Source organism: Zerene cesonia, chromosome 27 (genome assembly GCF_012273895.1).
Source record: "Zerene cesonia ecotype Mississippi chromosome 27, Zerene_cesonia_1.1, whole genome shotgun sequence".
Lineage (NCBI taxonomy): Eukaryota > Metazoa > Arthropoda > Insecta > Lepidoptera > Pieridae > Zerene > Zerene cesonia.
In genome coordinates, this window is record NC_052128.1 from 1439564 (window position 1) to 1452587 (window position 13024).

Below are 13024 nucleotides of genomic sequence, written 5' to 3' on the forward strand. Positions count from 1 at the left end.
AATTGCATCTATCACAATTATTTATATAATAGTATTGCCTGTAAACAATGTCCACGATTTCAACCTTTTCATAAGCAAAAGTATCAATTTATACATACACGTATTGCCAATGAATAAATGGCCACTAATTCATGTTTCCATAACCAATAAGCATAATAAACAGTGACTAGCGAGTTCCTGAGTCATAATCTTTGTCATTGCGAATACAACTTACACGCTACTTAAGTTTATGTGGTACATTGGTGCTTGTAATATTAATTTAAATATAAACGACCTTAGCTTGCCTTAGTTTTAAAATTAAATGTCACATTTAACATATAAAAATACAGCACAAAGCAAAAGCAAAGTCGCTTCCCGTGTCTGTATGTATGTTTAGATCTTTTAAACTACACAACGAATTTTGATGTTTCTTTTAATGATAGAGTGATTCAAGAGGCAGGTCTATATGTATAATAAATTCTATTTTACTACTTCGAATTGAACGCGTGGAAAGCCGCGAGCAAAACCTAGTAGAGTATCAATGTGATCGGAATAAGAAATTTATTTATCAATAGAATTCTAGCAGTAAAAGTCATGGGTAAAAGTATATATTTTCCATTCCATTTAAATTATTTAATTTACCAAAAGATATGCTGAAAACTGTTTCTAATTCAATTGTTATTTTGCAACGCTCCCAATTCCACCACCAATCATTCTACATACATATACGTACATACATGTATATCTACAAACATAACGTAACAATATGATGTACTTAGCTATAAGGTTAGGTTAAGTGTTTGATTTAATAAATAATTTGATTTGATTTAATTTAATTTGAATGTCAATAATTTCCTCAATCGTGTCTACATTTAAAACAAAATGTAATAAAAAGTGCATAGAAAATTTTCGAACAAACGTGCTAGCGTTTAATATGAATGAGTTAGGATTAATTTATTTACAAGTTCTCTCAGGAGATTGGTATTCGAGCAATTGCTGGCAGGTGATCTTTACGACATACAGAACGAACATTCCATTGCATATAAACTATCTGATTAATCAACCACAGAGTACTATAAATTAATAATACTACCGATCTCTCATTTATATGGTACTTATATGGTTTATATAATGAATTACGTCGTTTTAAAAGTGGTTAGGGAGAGTGGTTTGCTCTGGACGGTATAAGTTTTGTTAGACCGTTTGGCTCTGGTCACATAATGATTCGGGTGCACTTATTATTTTGATGACAAGTAAAGGAAACTACTGAAAGAACATACTGAGTGGTTCATCTAATCTTGTGATTTTCAGTATTTGCTGCTCAAAATGCTTCCAATTATATAATGATTGTTTATTGTATTTAAAAAGGAATTTATTGTTAATAAAAATTATATGTTACATCTATCTATCTTTCTGTTATTTGCGTAAAAGGATTTTCGTTTGCGTTTAGGCTTGATATAGGTATGATGAATTATATTAATATGTTTTAATTAACTTATATTATATATATTTCTACACTGATTCTATGAAGTGAAATTAGATTCTTCCAGTTTCAGTATATAGAGACAATATTGTTCTTTTCTCTTAAATTCTTTGATTGTCTCTCCGTGCGATAAAACATTACAAGATTAGATTATATACGAAACATATATCGAAGACAACAATATAAAAAAAAAACCCGAAACACAAAAATTATTATCAATCTTACTCCAGATAAATATGGTAGGTAATGACGACACGACGACAATAATAAACTTTCATAATAATTTTAAATGAAACACCGTGTCTATGCCTATAATCCTTTGCTATTGAACACTTATTGTTTATCTGCACGTTGCTTATAAAATTTACAAACGTTATTTTTTTTTTAAATATGTATCGCTTTAAAATATGGTACGAGCAGACACGTTTTCCAAACGTAGGTATAATTGTTTATGTTGTATATAACCATAAAGAACCTGTGCTCATGGAAAAAGCAGTCAGCCCGAGCCGGAAAACCGCGCCAAGCACAGACTATAAATACATAACCACAGATAATATAAGCGGAAAAGTACGTATATAAAGTGATTTATCCAATTATCCGCTGCTTGCTATTGGATATAGCTCGCACAACCAGTTTTAGGAATATGGAGCATGGGAAGTTGTAGAAATCGTGGTGTTGCGTGCATATTATATAGATTTCTAATATAGTACCGTTTTTTACTTGCGCTTTCAATTCATCAATTACGTTATTTTTGCTGGGAGTAGAATAATAAAACCTTTATTTGACTTTTTTTTTTTAATATCTTACCTGATAAAATGATTCGATTTTTGAAATTCTATTGAATTTGTGCAATAATCCGACACGAATTAAAATTCATTGTATTTAATATTCATTAAATTAAAAACAGTCAATACGTTTAACACCGATCGTCCTCATTGTGGTTAGAAGAAACAACCACAGAACACTACAGTGAAATCAAAAGATGCGAAATATAGGAACGATGTTATAAGACAACAAAACAATCGTCTATAATTAATACCTAATACATGATACTCCCACAGATATCTAACTATCAAATATCAACCTTAAATTTATATTTAAAACTATCAATGATCAAATTTAATAATATTAGCTTAGGATGAAAATGTACCATTTATATTCAAAACAACAACAATCAATAAGAATTACTTAAAAAAATTAATTAATTTATAGGTAAAATTAATTTAGAAAAAAAATTTGAATTCATAGCTAGGGTATACATATACAGCTTTGGATTAGTATATCGACAATAATTAATCCTATTATCCACAAATAAATTGAATACAAGGTCAACTCAAACGTAATGTGGCTGTTAAGTATTAAGAAATTATAAAATTTTCTAATTGGCAATACATCGGTAGTTATGTAACAATTAACTAGTTTGAAATACATATTTTATTTACACATAATGAAATAACGCATAATAGCTACCTAGAATTCCTATACTATAATATTATATTACTTACTAGTTATCACAATCATTTTCAACAGTCAAATTATATAAAATTATTTTTACTTGTTCGTAGATTAACAGAGTAACGTATTTTCAAAAAACATTAAATTAACTGACAAACATATTTCAATTTTTTTTTTTTTCTTCTCCTTTATGGCAATAAGTTTTAACTATTTGCCAGTGTCAAGTTTATATATTTCAAATTAAAAATAATTATACATTACTGGTTTGTGCCAAAGACAATAAATTTTGTCATCTTGATTTTTTTTTTTACAAATGCAACTCGTAAATAGTAACCACAGAGTATAAAAGATTCTAGACTGTATAAACGTCAGGCAATTATTCCTTTATGTAATTGCACGTGCACATTCCAACTTGGTGATTATGTTTCCACATTTGGTGATCAACAAAGCGCATTCCGTGCTACAGAATGATGGTAACACGGAGATCTGTGAATAAGCATAGTATATTACAGTAACGCGCATAAGGTATGCGCGGTGTGGGAACTGAGGTGGTAGTGTGGCTAAATAAAAACGTAAGCTATGGTTATAGCCTGTTAAATAATTTGATACCACTTAAAGCCTATGCTTGCGTATGTTGGACCATTACATTACAATTACAAACCTCGTTAGCCAAATCATTATCAATCATTAAACGATTTATTAAAATTTTTGCTAATAGCTTTGGTTAGTTTTATAAAAGAAACAGTCCTGCATTTCGTTTATAAACACTGCGCTGAAACATATATAACTATAAACACTGACTCTTTAGTAATATACATCTAGATGTTTTATATAATTCGCAACGGACATTCCAGAAAATTCTATTGCGTTTGAAAAAAGAAAATGTCAAACGGCTAGCACGCCATACAAGCAGAACATCTGCCGCTGAAATAGCTAATTGCAGCAATTCGCAGCTGCCAACGATAATCTAAATGTCAAACCCTTAATCAATTCTTAGCCAAGGCCACAATCAATTGAAGCAATGATACTTCCAGGTGATTCAGCGTAACTGACGGTTTCTCTTCGGCCTAATTTAATAAAGAAGCCGACAAAAGTTATGTCAAACTTATTTACGTCAATTACAAATAATTGCAATTACCACGTATTTTATCAACGCTGTTGGTATTGCAGTGAAATCTTAAATTACGTATTTTCTTTTCACTTCATTTTTATTTGTAAACGAAAAAATGTGATAAATTTACCGAACAGAACGGACAATACTAGAAATAGTAATTGTTAATTAAATGCTATCAATAAAAATATTATCAACCTGTAACGGAATTTAGGTTTATGTCATAATTGTGTTCACACGTCTATGCATATTTTAAAAAAGGAAAACAGACACGTGGCGGAACCGTTTTGTTTTTTTTTTCTAACTCGTGAGGCAACGACACGCTTCCTTATCAGCCATATGGGACTTACGCGTGCCCTATGGACTGTATAAAAAGGAAAGGCGAACGCACACCTCGTTTATCGTTTCTACATTTGCAATACGATTTCCGTTATTAAATTAATTACTTTAATCTTGTGTTATAATTTATTGATCGACTTTTTAGGAAGATGGCTTTGATTTTAAATTCTGCTTAAATACATGCAAATATGTTGCAGGCGTGTAACTCGAAGTCGGAAGGAATTGCACTTCCGAGTTCCGATTAGCTAAGAATATTTAAATTTGCATAGACTTTTTACTTATGCATTGTTGACTTTACTTTCGATTCATTTAGCATGTGTTTGTTGATAGAACTCCTATCAGAATTGCGTAATGGACTTTCTATACACATTCAATAATAATAATATGCAGTTGACCAACATAATGCTACTAGACTTCCTACATACTTTTTCCCGCTTTTATTTAGAATTAAAATTAATATTTTTAAAAATTAATATTTAGAACCTTTTATTTATTTCTCTTTTTATTTGTTGCACAGTTTCATTTTCCATTCAATAGTCAATAAACTTCTTTAATATATGCATGGACATGGCCATGAATAATACGTTACCAAAAATCTATAAAATAAAGAAATATATATCACAAAAAAATCAAGAAAATCCGATTAGTTATTGTATATGGGTATAGTAGCGCGTATAGACAATCAAATCTATTTATCAACCCACTTCAAACAGAGGAGTTCTCATGTCACCTGTCTTTTTTAGTGTTTGTTACCTCAGCACTTTTGACTGGATGGACCGATTTTGGTGGTTTTTTGTATTTGAAAACTGATTCTTTGTGTATTTCTTTAAAATAATTATAATATTATGTATCACTAAATTTGTGTCTCGTAACCTGAACAATATCCACAGAGAAAAAATCTATAAAGAACGGGCTATATGGTTTTGCGATAAAACATAATACGTACAAAGAAAGTATATCTATTAATCATTTCACAAGTATTATTACTTCCGCTGTTAAGTGTACCCAAGTGTCACGGGTCGGAATGCAACAGTATTGAACGTACGGACAGATGTTTCGGGACCGGTAAGCGTTGCCGGGTGTCAGGGGTTGTCTTTTGTCGTATACAGCGTGTTCACAAAAAGGACTTTCATTACCAGCCACTTTTTGACCGCTATGTTTTGCCAAAATGAAAACAAATTAGTTTTAAAATATGTGTTAATATAGATTAGAGATCATTCTTTGTGTTCTACTATGGATATTCATATAATGATGATGTTTAACTCTTAGCCGTCAAAGCCGCCGTGAAGTCAGGTTTAATTCAATAAGATTACCTGCCTACTAACATAATACATTCGCGGCACTTATTATATATACATAATATATATTTTTTATTAATTTTAAAACGACAGTAATTGCTATTCGTTTGGAATTTTGTTTCAGAGACCTTGATACATGGTACGCCGATTAATTTGCATAACAAATGTTCTAAATATTTGATGGTATATGAGTAATTAATTTGCGTCATTAGAATAATGTTTCTGATATTTAATATTTTCTATTTAAATTTGTACAAGTGTTCTAAATTTAATTACGTACTTATAAGTTTAATTAGCGTTATGATACTTTGAATCAATACAATATTTTTAACTTAAGTATTTCGTATTTGCTTTGTATCCTCTGAGAATATGTATGCCGAAATAAAGAACATGCTGTATATCAAGAGGGGCGCGAATGCCTAAACCGGTGACCCTAGCAAATAAAAACTTTTTACACCTGGCTGTAACCATAGAGATCAAATCAGTACACGGATGACACTATCGATTTTAAACGTAACGGTTAGTGACATTTCAACTTATGCCACCTTTTTACGTAATTAGAAAGTTTTTTTAATTGCCTAATAAATTACAAACAAACTGTTGATGATATAATTAGAATGAAATTTGAATATTAAAATCGAATTAAAGAAATGACATTAGGACGTATTGCGACTTATAACTTTAACATTGGCAGTTGATAAAAAAAGTTAAATTATAATTTTTGAAAATTTTAAAATTCGAAACTCAAATATAATTGGTCATGGACGTTTATGGCAAAGGCACGCGCGCAAACAACCAACCGTAGCGTGGCGTATGGCGATGAGCAGATGACACGCGACCGTTATGCCAGCTGCACATCGAGTTCATTCACTATGACTTATTGATATCGCCTACATTTTTTGCAGATACTATGTCAAAACATTTAGTAGTATAAGGCAGGTGCACGTGCCTAGTATAACGTCCAACGCTAACACACAACAGAAACAAATAAGGAGAAGTGTTTATTATTATGTTGTCTCGGTATAATAAATAGGTATATTACTGCAAGTCTATAGTAGGTATAGTCACTAAATAATGAATAGACCAAATTCCAACGAAATTGTGACCCGTAATTATTTAATACTTTTTTTTTTGTTTAAATTACAATTCCCAAACGTCTTTCAGGTGAAGGTTGAGAGACGACGGAGTCTCACTTCGCAGAGTAGTTGTAGTGTTTAAATAAACGCAATCCAAACTAACCCAACATACCGAATGCCCATTTCACAAATTTAAGGTTTCACATCTAAACCAAAGAAAACAGAAAAACAAATTACATGCTCATGGGATAGGTTCTGATATAGTTTTCATTCTACGCGATTTAAGCTACATATATATAGCTACATATAGATTTCTTTCTACAAACTTGCAATATTAACATTATAAAGTATTAGCAGATATATTAATAGTTGCATAAGAATTATCTTTCTATCTTATATACTCACTTCTTAGAAAATGTACGCGAAACGGCAAATTTCCAAATGTCTAAGACAATCTACATTCTTCCTGGTACAAATTATAGAATCTCAATGATTATATGGGAACGTAATGGAGCGGAATAAATGTGTCGTCGCCTGTATAATTTGGTCATGCTTTCTCTGCCCACGATCATGATCAACGCATTACAATGGTGCATTTCATGTTATGCGATGCTTTTTATATTCAATTACGTTACGTGCGCGTTGATAACTAAGCATGACCCACTTATTAGACGCTATTTACATTTGTTGAAGCCAGTATAAATATATAAAATAATAGACTAACAATTCTATGCTCTCAGGACTGAAAACAAAAATTTAAATTTGGAACATAGAATAATTCCAAATTCAAATTTCATTTTAAGACTGGCATCTCTTTACTCACGCGTCATTTATGCTATCATAAGACACGACAAAACATCGCTTGTGACAAAGAGAGATTATTATAATTTACCCACACATAATTACATTCTGTTCATTCTTCCTCAAACTTCAATAGATGAATTTCAATGTTAAACATCTGTATAAACAAATTGCAGTATTGTTGGCACTGAAGCATATCGAAACGTTTAATGGAGGAAGTTACAAGGGCCAACCGAAGGTCAAAGACATGCCCGATAAAATTCTTGGCGTCAAGAATGTTATCTTTGACGGTTTTAGAAAAAAATGTGCTTGAAACTGTAATCTATGGTGTATCCACTTATGAAAAATGACTTGATAAAAGATAAATAGGTACCTACTTAAAATTCAGAGAGGTTTTTGAGGTTTTGTAACTGCCGGTTTGCCTGGCAGAGATGGCTTATAAGCAATAAGGCCGCCTTTATAATATGATAAAACTTTCTTTCCTGTTTGCTTTCTTCTGTGTTTGTGGGTATTAAATAAAGTGTATTGTATTGTAACATTTACGAAATAATACCTATGAAATATCGCCGAAAATAAAAAATGTAGCAATATTGTCATTAAAGTATAAAATAAAGAAATACAGACTAAAAAGAAATAATAAGAACTTATGAAATGCGTGTTACCGCATCTGTATTAACGTTTTGTAATTCTAAAATAAAAAAAAAGTCACCAAGGTCCTAGAGTCTACACGTTCGATTAAAATTCAAATTATAAACATAAGAAATACGTTATCCCGCATCCCCTATTTTCTAAACGTTTTATTACACCTCCATAGCCATCAAGTTATGAGTGGCATAATGTATGTTATATGTTATTACGAATTTTTGAAAATTACTTCTGAAATAATAGCTGAGTACTTCTCATAACAATTTTCCTTTGTGTTAGCTAGCCATTTTCATAACTTATTCATAAGGGTTTAGACTTGAAAAGCATTTTAAATAAACGAATAAGGGTTCTTGAATATGTTTACCGACCACAGTTTAAAAAGTATTTCTGGAAACGATTTTTTTTTTGATCACATTTTGTGCAACAAAGTTAAGTTCTCAATCGATATTACCGACTGATAAGCGATTTTCCATTTTATAATATCAACGTAAATATTAACAAGTTTGTCCTTATTCTTTGCTAAACGTTTAAATAATTAACAGTTATTAGTATTACGGATTACGAGTACATTTGCGCAATATTCGAGGTATGTGAAGCCGTGAGCCAATGTCCTAAGTATTGCAGAAATAAAAATCGGTAATTTACCGAGTCATAAACGTAAGTTTATTTATGTAATTTCTGCACATTTAATTTGAGTCTACAATGTGCCGATTGGAGTCAATGAAACATGCCTGAGATATGATGTTGGTTTACCAATTTAGTCTAAAAAAAGTCCCCAAAGTTTTGACGTTTCCCAAAACGAGGTACACAATTCGATTGTTTTTTTTGTTTACTCAAAAACCCCGTGAGTTTTCAACCAATTGACGTGATTATTTTTGCTTTTTTGATAGAAAATTGTTATCATTCGGTCCCATTTTAGAATCCGGAGTAGTACTTTTCTCCTCCAGTCCACTTCGGTGAACTTTTGTGTAGAAAAGTATTATTTATAATCTATCTTTATGTCTGTAGTGATCCATATGAAAATATGTCCATAATGTTGCGAATTAATATTAAACGGAGATACAGCTACAATTTGCACCTGATATTAACGCCTGGCATCATATTACTAAATATGGAAGCATAAATTGAATCGTTAACACAATCTGACATGCAAAGAAAATATTTATCAGTATCCGGTAAAGCACTAAGCGCAAAAATGAATCATAATTATTTATTGAATCATAGACAAACGCACTTTACCCAACCCAATTATTACTATACTGCCATTTGAAAATAAACTGTATGGATACGAAATATGGTTTTAATTATGTGGGCCAATATATTACATGCTATATGAGCTACATTCAAAGTCAAAAAAATCGAAGGGTGGTAAAATCACAGCCAATGTATGAACACTAAACGCCCTTGCACTCTTGAATACAATAGATTCTGCAACGGTTTTAAACATCTGCCAGCAATGTGTATGAATGTCTTGCCCTTTAAGAATATTTGTTATGTGTATTTCTATTATTCAAAATTGTGATCCCCGTGTAATAATAATGTTTCTAAAATAATGCGTCTTAGCAATTTGTGTTGGTATGACACGCATCATGTACCACGCACCTCAATCATAGTCACTTATAATGGACCGAGGAATTACGTCATCCGAGCCGATCATTAACCCGCTACCGATTTTCCCACGAGTCATTTACCTAACTCTTTGTTCTTTTGCAGGATGTCAAACTTCCAACGAACAAGAAGTAAGGTGTGGTGGGGTGATTCACCGCCGAATGTAGGAAGCCCTGTAGCCGAACCAGGCTGGAACCAAAACAATCGGAGGGAAGATCAAGATTGGGAGCCGCAGCTGCCACATTGGATCGCCAATCAGGCTGAACAAAGGAACAATAGTGATGATAACATTGCTAGAGCGAACAATGCTCCTAACCAGTGGCCCCTGCGGCATGGCAGCCCCGGCAGCCATAAGAGTCAAGATTCCGGCTTCTCAGACTCCGATAGTTCACCACCGACATCTCAGTATTATTCGTCACCAGACAACTCTGATAGAAATAAATCATCTTGTAGTAGCGATTCTAATAATAATGAAAACATTACAGTTAAACAAGCGATAGAGTTCCAGAATACTTTACAAAGTAAAGACGTTGTTGATAGTTCGAAATTAGCTAACGATAATTCAGAAACACCTACACCAAAACCCCGTTTGCGAAGTAGCAGTGTGATACAAACTCCTTACGACTTACAGAAATATTGTGAAGTACACCAGGATGAGGAACATTTGCAGTTGCTTAAAGATAAAGAAAATGAAGATACAAGTAAATATCCTACTCCAAAGAATATCAATACTGCACCCCAGAAGGATAGTACGAAAAGAACTATAAATAAAACGTTGAGTGAGAATGCTTGTAAACCTAGTAATAAAAAAGTGTCTACAAATAACTTAAACAGTATTGAAAATAAAGTAAGTGCAATAGAAAATGATACCAAAGATATTCCCATCAAAAATATAAATATTTTAAGCCCATCCAAGAAATATCCTCCGAAGAAGTTTGTTTCCAGCACTGATAGCGATAGCACTAAAATAAGTAAAGTAGCAACTGTAAAAGATTTAGAAACAAGTAAAAATAAATCTGATGATAGTATAGAATACATAAAATTAGGCAATAACAATGAAATCGCTGTTAATAATCAACCAAGAGTACGGACTCCTATATCCAATGTATCCTATGTGCCCACCGAAAGAGTTTTGGCAACAAAACCTGAATATAAACGAAGCATGTCTCAAGAAGATGATATACCAATAACAAGCACTCCTAAATTCCAGAGGAATAGATTAAACCAATCGTTAAATTTTGAAGCACAACGCTTAGACCAACAAATATTAGATATTCAAGAAGGATATCACTCCCTTGGTTACATTGATGAAGATGATTTGGAGCCTGTTAAGAAACAATATCCTAAAGAACAAATACATAAGCCAACAAAGACTTTATTAGGAAAAAACATATTAGATAGCCTTCATCTAAAACCGTCCAAAAAAGCAGGACCTAAAGCCAAACAAAGAGTAGCAGCCAAGGAAAAAACAAAGGAGTTGAAACTATTTTCTTCTAAAAAGGGTAAGCCTACAGTGGTTGAAAGTCATGCTGGAGGTATTTTAGATGGAAGTAGAGTACCATCTTTGGGTCTACCGAGAACCAAAGAACAAGATTCTTGGGTTATTGTAGGTCATCCAGTAAAAGAAATGCTGATACCGCATTATAATGAAAGGCTTGTGGCCACTGAGAGTGATATCAATCTACAAAGCAGAGACAATTCTAATAACAAAGACAGTTCTTTGAAACAAAGAAAAGTTACTCCACCATTAGAATTTCAAGATAAACAGAAAATACCATACGACGCAAATACAAAAGAAAATAAGAACTTAACACACGATTCGAAAAGAGAGAAATTAAAAGACGATGAAATGAATTTCTTAGACCTACAACTAGATTTGGCTTGTGCGTCCACACCAAAAATGTTAGCGCCACAAGACTACATGAATGGCGTCGGAAATAGTAACAAAAAGAATGTGCGTAGAGTAAATCTTTTAGAAAACTTCAATAGCGGGTAAGTTACATAACATTAAATTGCGCATTACTTTCAAATTATAATTGTATTAACGCGAGCTTTTTTCGCAGGCTCGTTATGAACAATCAGAACGAGATACTGTACAGAGAAAGAAGTATAGATCAGACTACATTGGAGAGGCTGTGTGACCGGAGGCCGGAGCCGGTACAGTACTGGTTGTGCGATTTGGTCGGCTCTTGTGAGAATGAATGTATGACGACATTGCAGAGCAAGCCTCTGGGCGCAGAGATGAAAGCTATGGTCTCCGCTAGCTCGGCGACTATAACTGGCAACATTAAAAAAGTTCAGACACACGGACAAATTATCGTACACCAGTATAGCGATGTATTAAGGTATAGTATTGTTAACAATGCCTATTGAAGTAGCATTGTGAATTAAATTTACATAAACATTATTTATTTAAAATAACATTCATTCCGGAAGATTATTTTCGTTAAATTTAGGCATGTATTTATCCACTAAACATACTAAGAAGCTTGATTTAATTTTATGTCATAAGCACCATCAGGATAAAATTTATATATGAAAATTGCAACGTCATATCGTATGGGGATAATAATTACTCGTATATTTCCTCCTCAATAATTGAAGGTACCTTTATTGCAGGCAAATGGAGGCGAAAAAAACAAGCGAGGAACAAATATGTTTATTAGTAGCCAATATAAATGAATTCGTATTGGCTCATAGCATTACTCTCAATACAAAACCACCCGGGGAAACCCCGGAGAGGTGGGACAAAATAAAAATATCGTTGCAGATGTATTTACAAAAGCTAATAGACATCGGTGAAGATGTGAAGATTGAACTGAACGAATCAAACCCAGAATGGACTTTGGTCGAGAAACACCTGGATACATTGATTGGTATCTTTTTGGAAACTACCAAAGCAGTGCTGGTGCAACAGATGAAGGTAAGATTGCATTCTTTATGAAACGGCGGACGGTAGACTTTTTTTTTCAGATACGTCTAGATTTAATATCGTGGTACAAAGCATGTAATGTAAGGGAACACTTAAAGTATTAGCAATACTTTTATTGCAATTAGATATTAAGAGATTCTATTATAACTTCACTAAATATTTGTAGCTATAAATAATTTATAGCTATTAGGCAGAAATAAATCAACCCTTTAAAAGCAATAAGGTATTTCTCAACAAGACGACGAATCTTAAGAACGGTGTAAACAAAAATAATTCAGTTTATTTCCTAGTTACCAG

General features: G+C 32.5%; 1 protein-coding gene across 2 annotated transcripts in view; it reads left to right on the forward strand.

Moving 5' to 3' along the window:
• Positions 1–13024, forward strand: part of LOC119837316 — a 28508-nt gene that overhangs the window by 9983 nt on the left and 5501 nt on the right. For both annotated transcript variants that reach the window (XM_038362836.1, XM_038362837.1), the window contains 3 exons: positions 9901–11787; positions 11859–12140; positions 12415–12718. In XM_038362836.1, coding sequence (XP_038218764.1) covers positions 9902–11787; positions 11859–12140; positions 12415–12718 — 2472 coding nt within the window. In that variant the 5' untranslated portion in view covers position 9901. The remainder of the gene's footprint in view (positions 1–9900; positions 11788–11858; positions 12141–12414; positions 12719–13024) is intronic.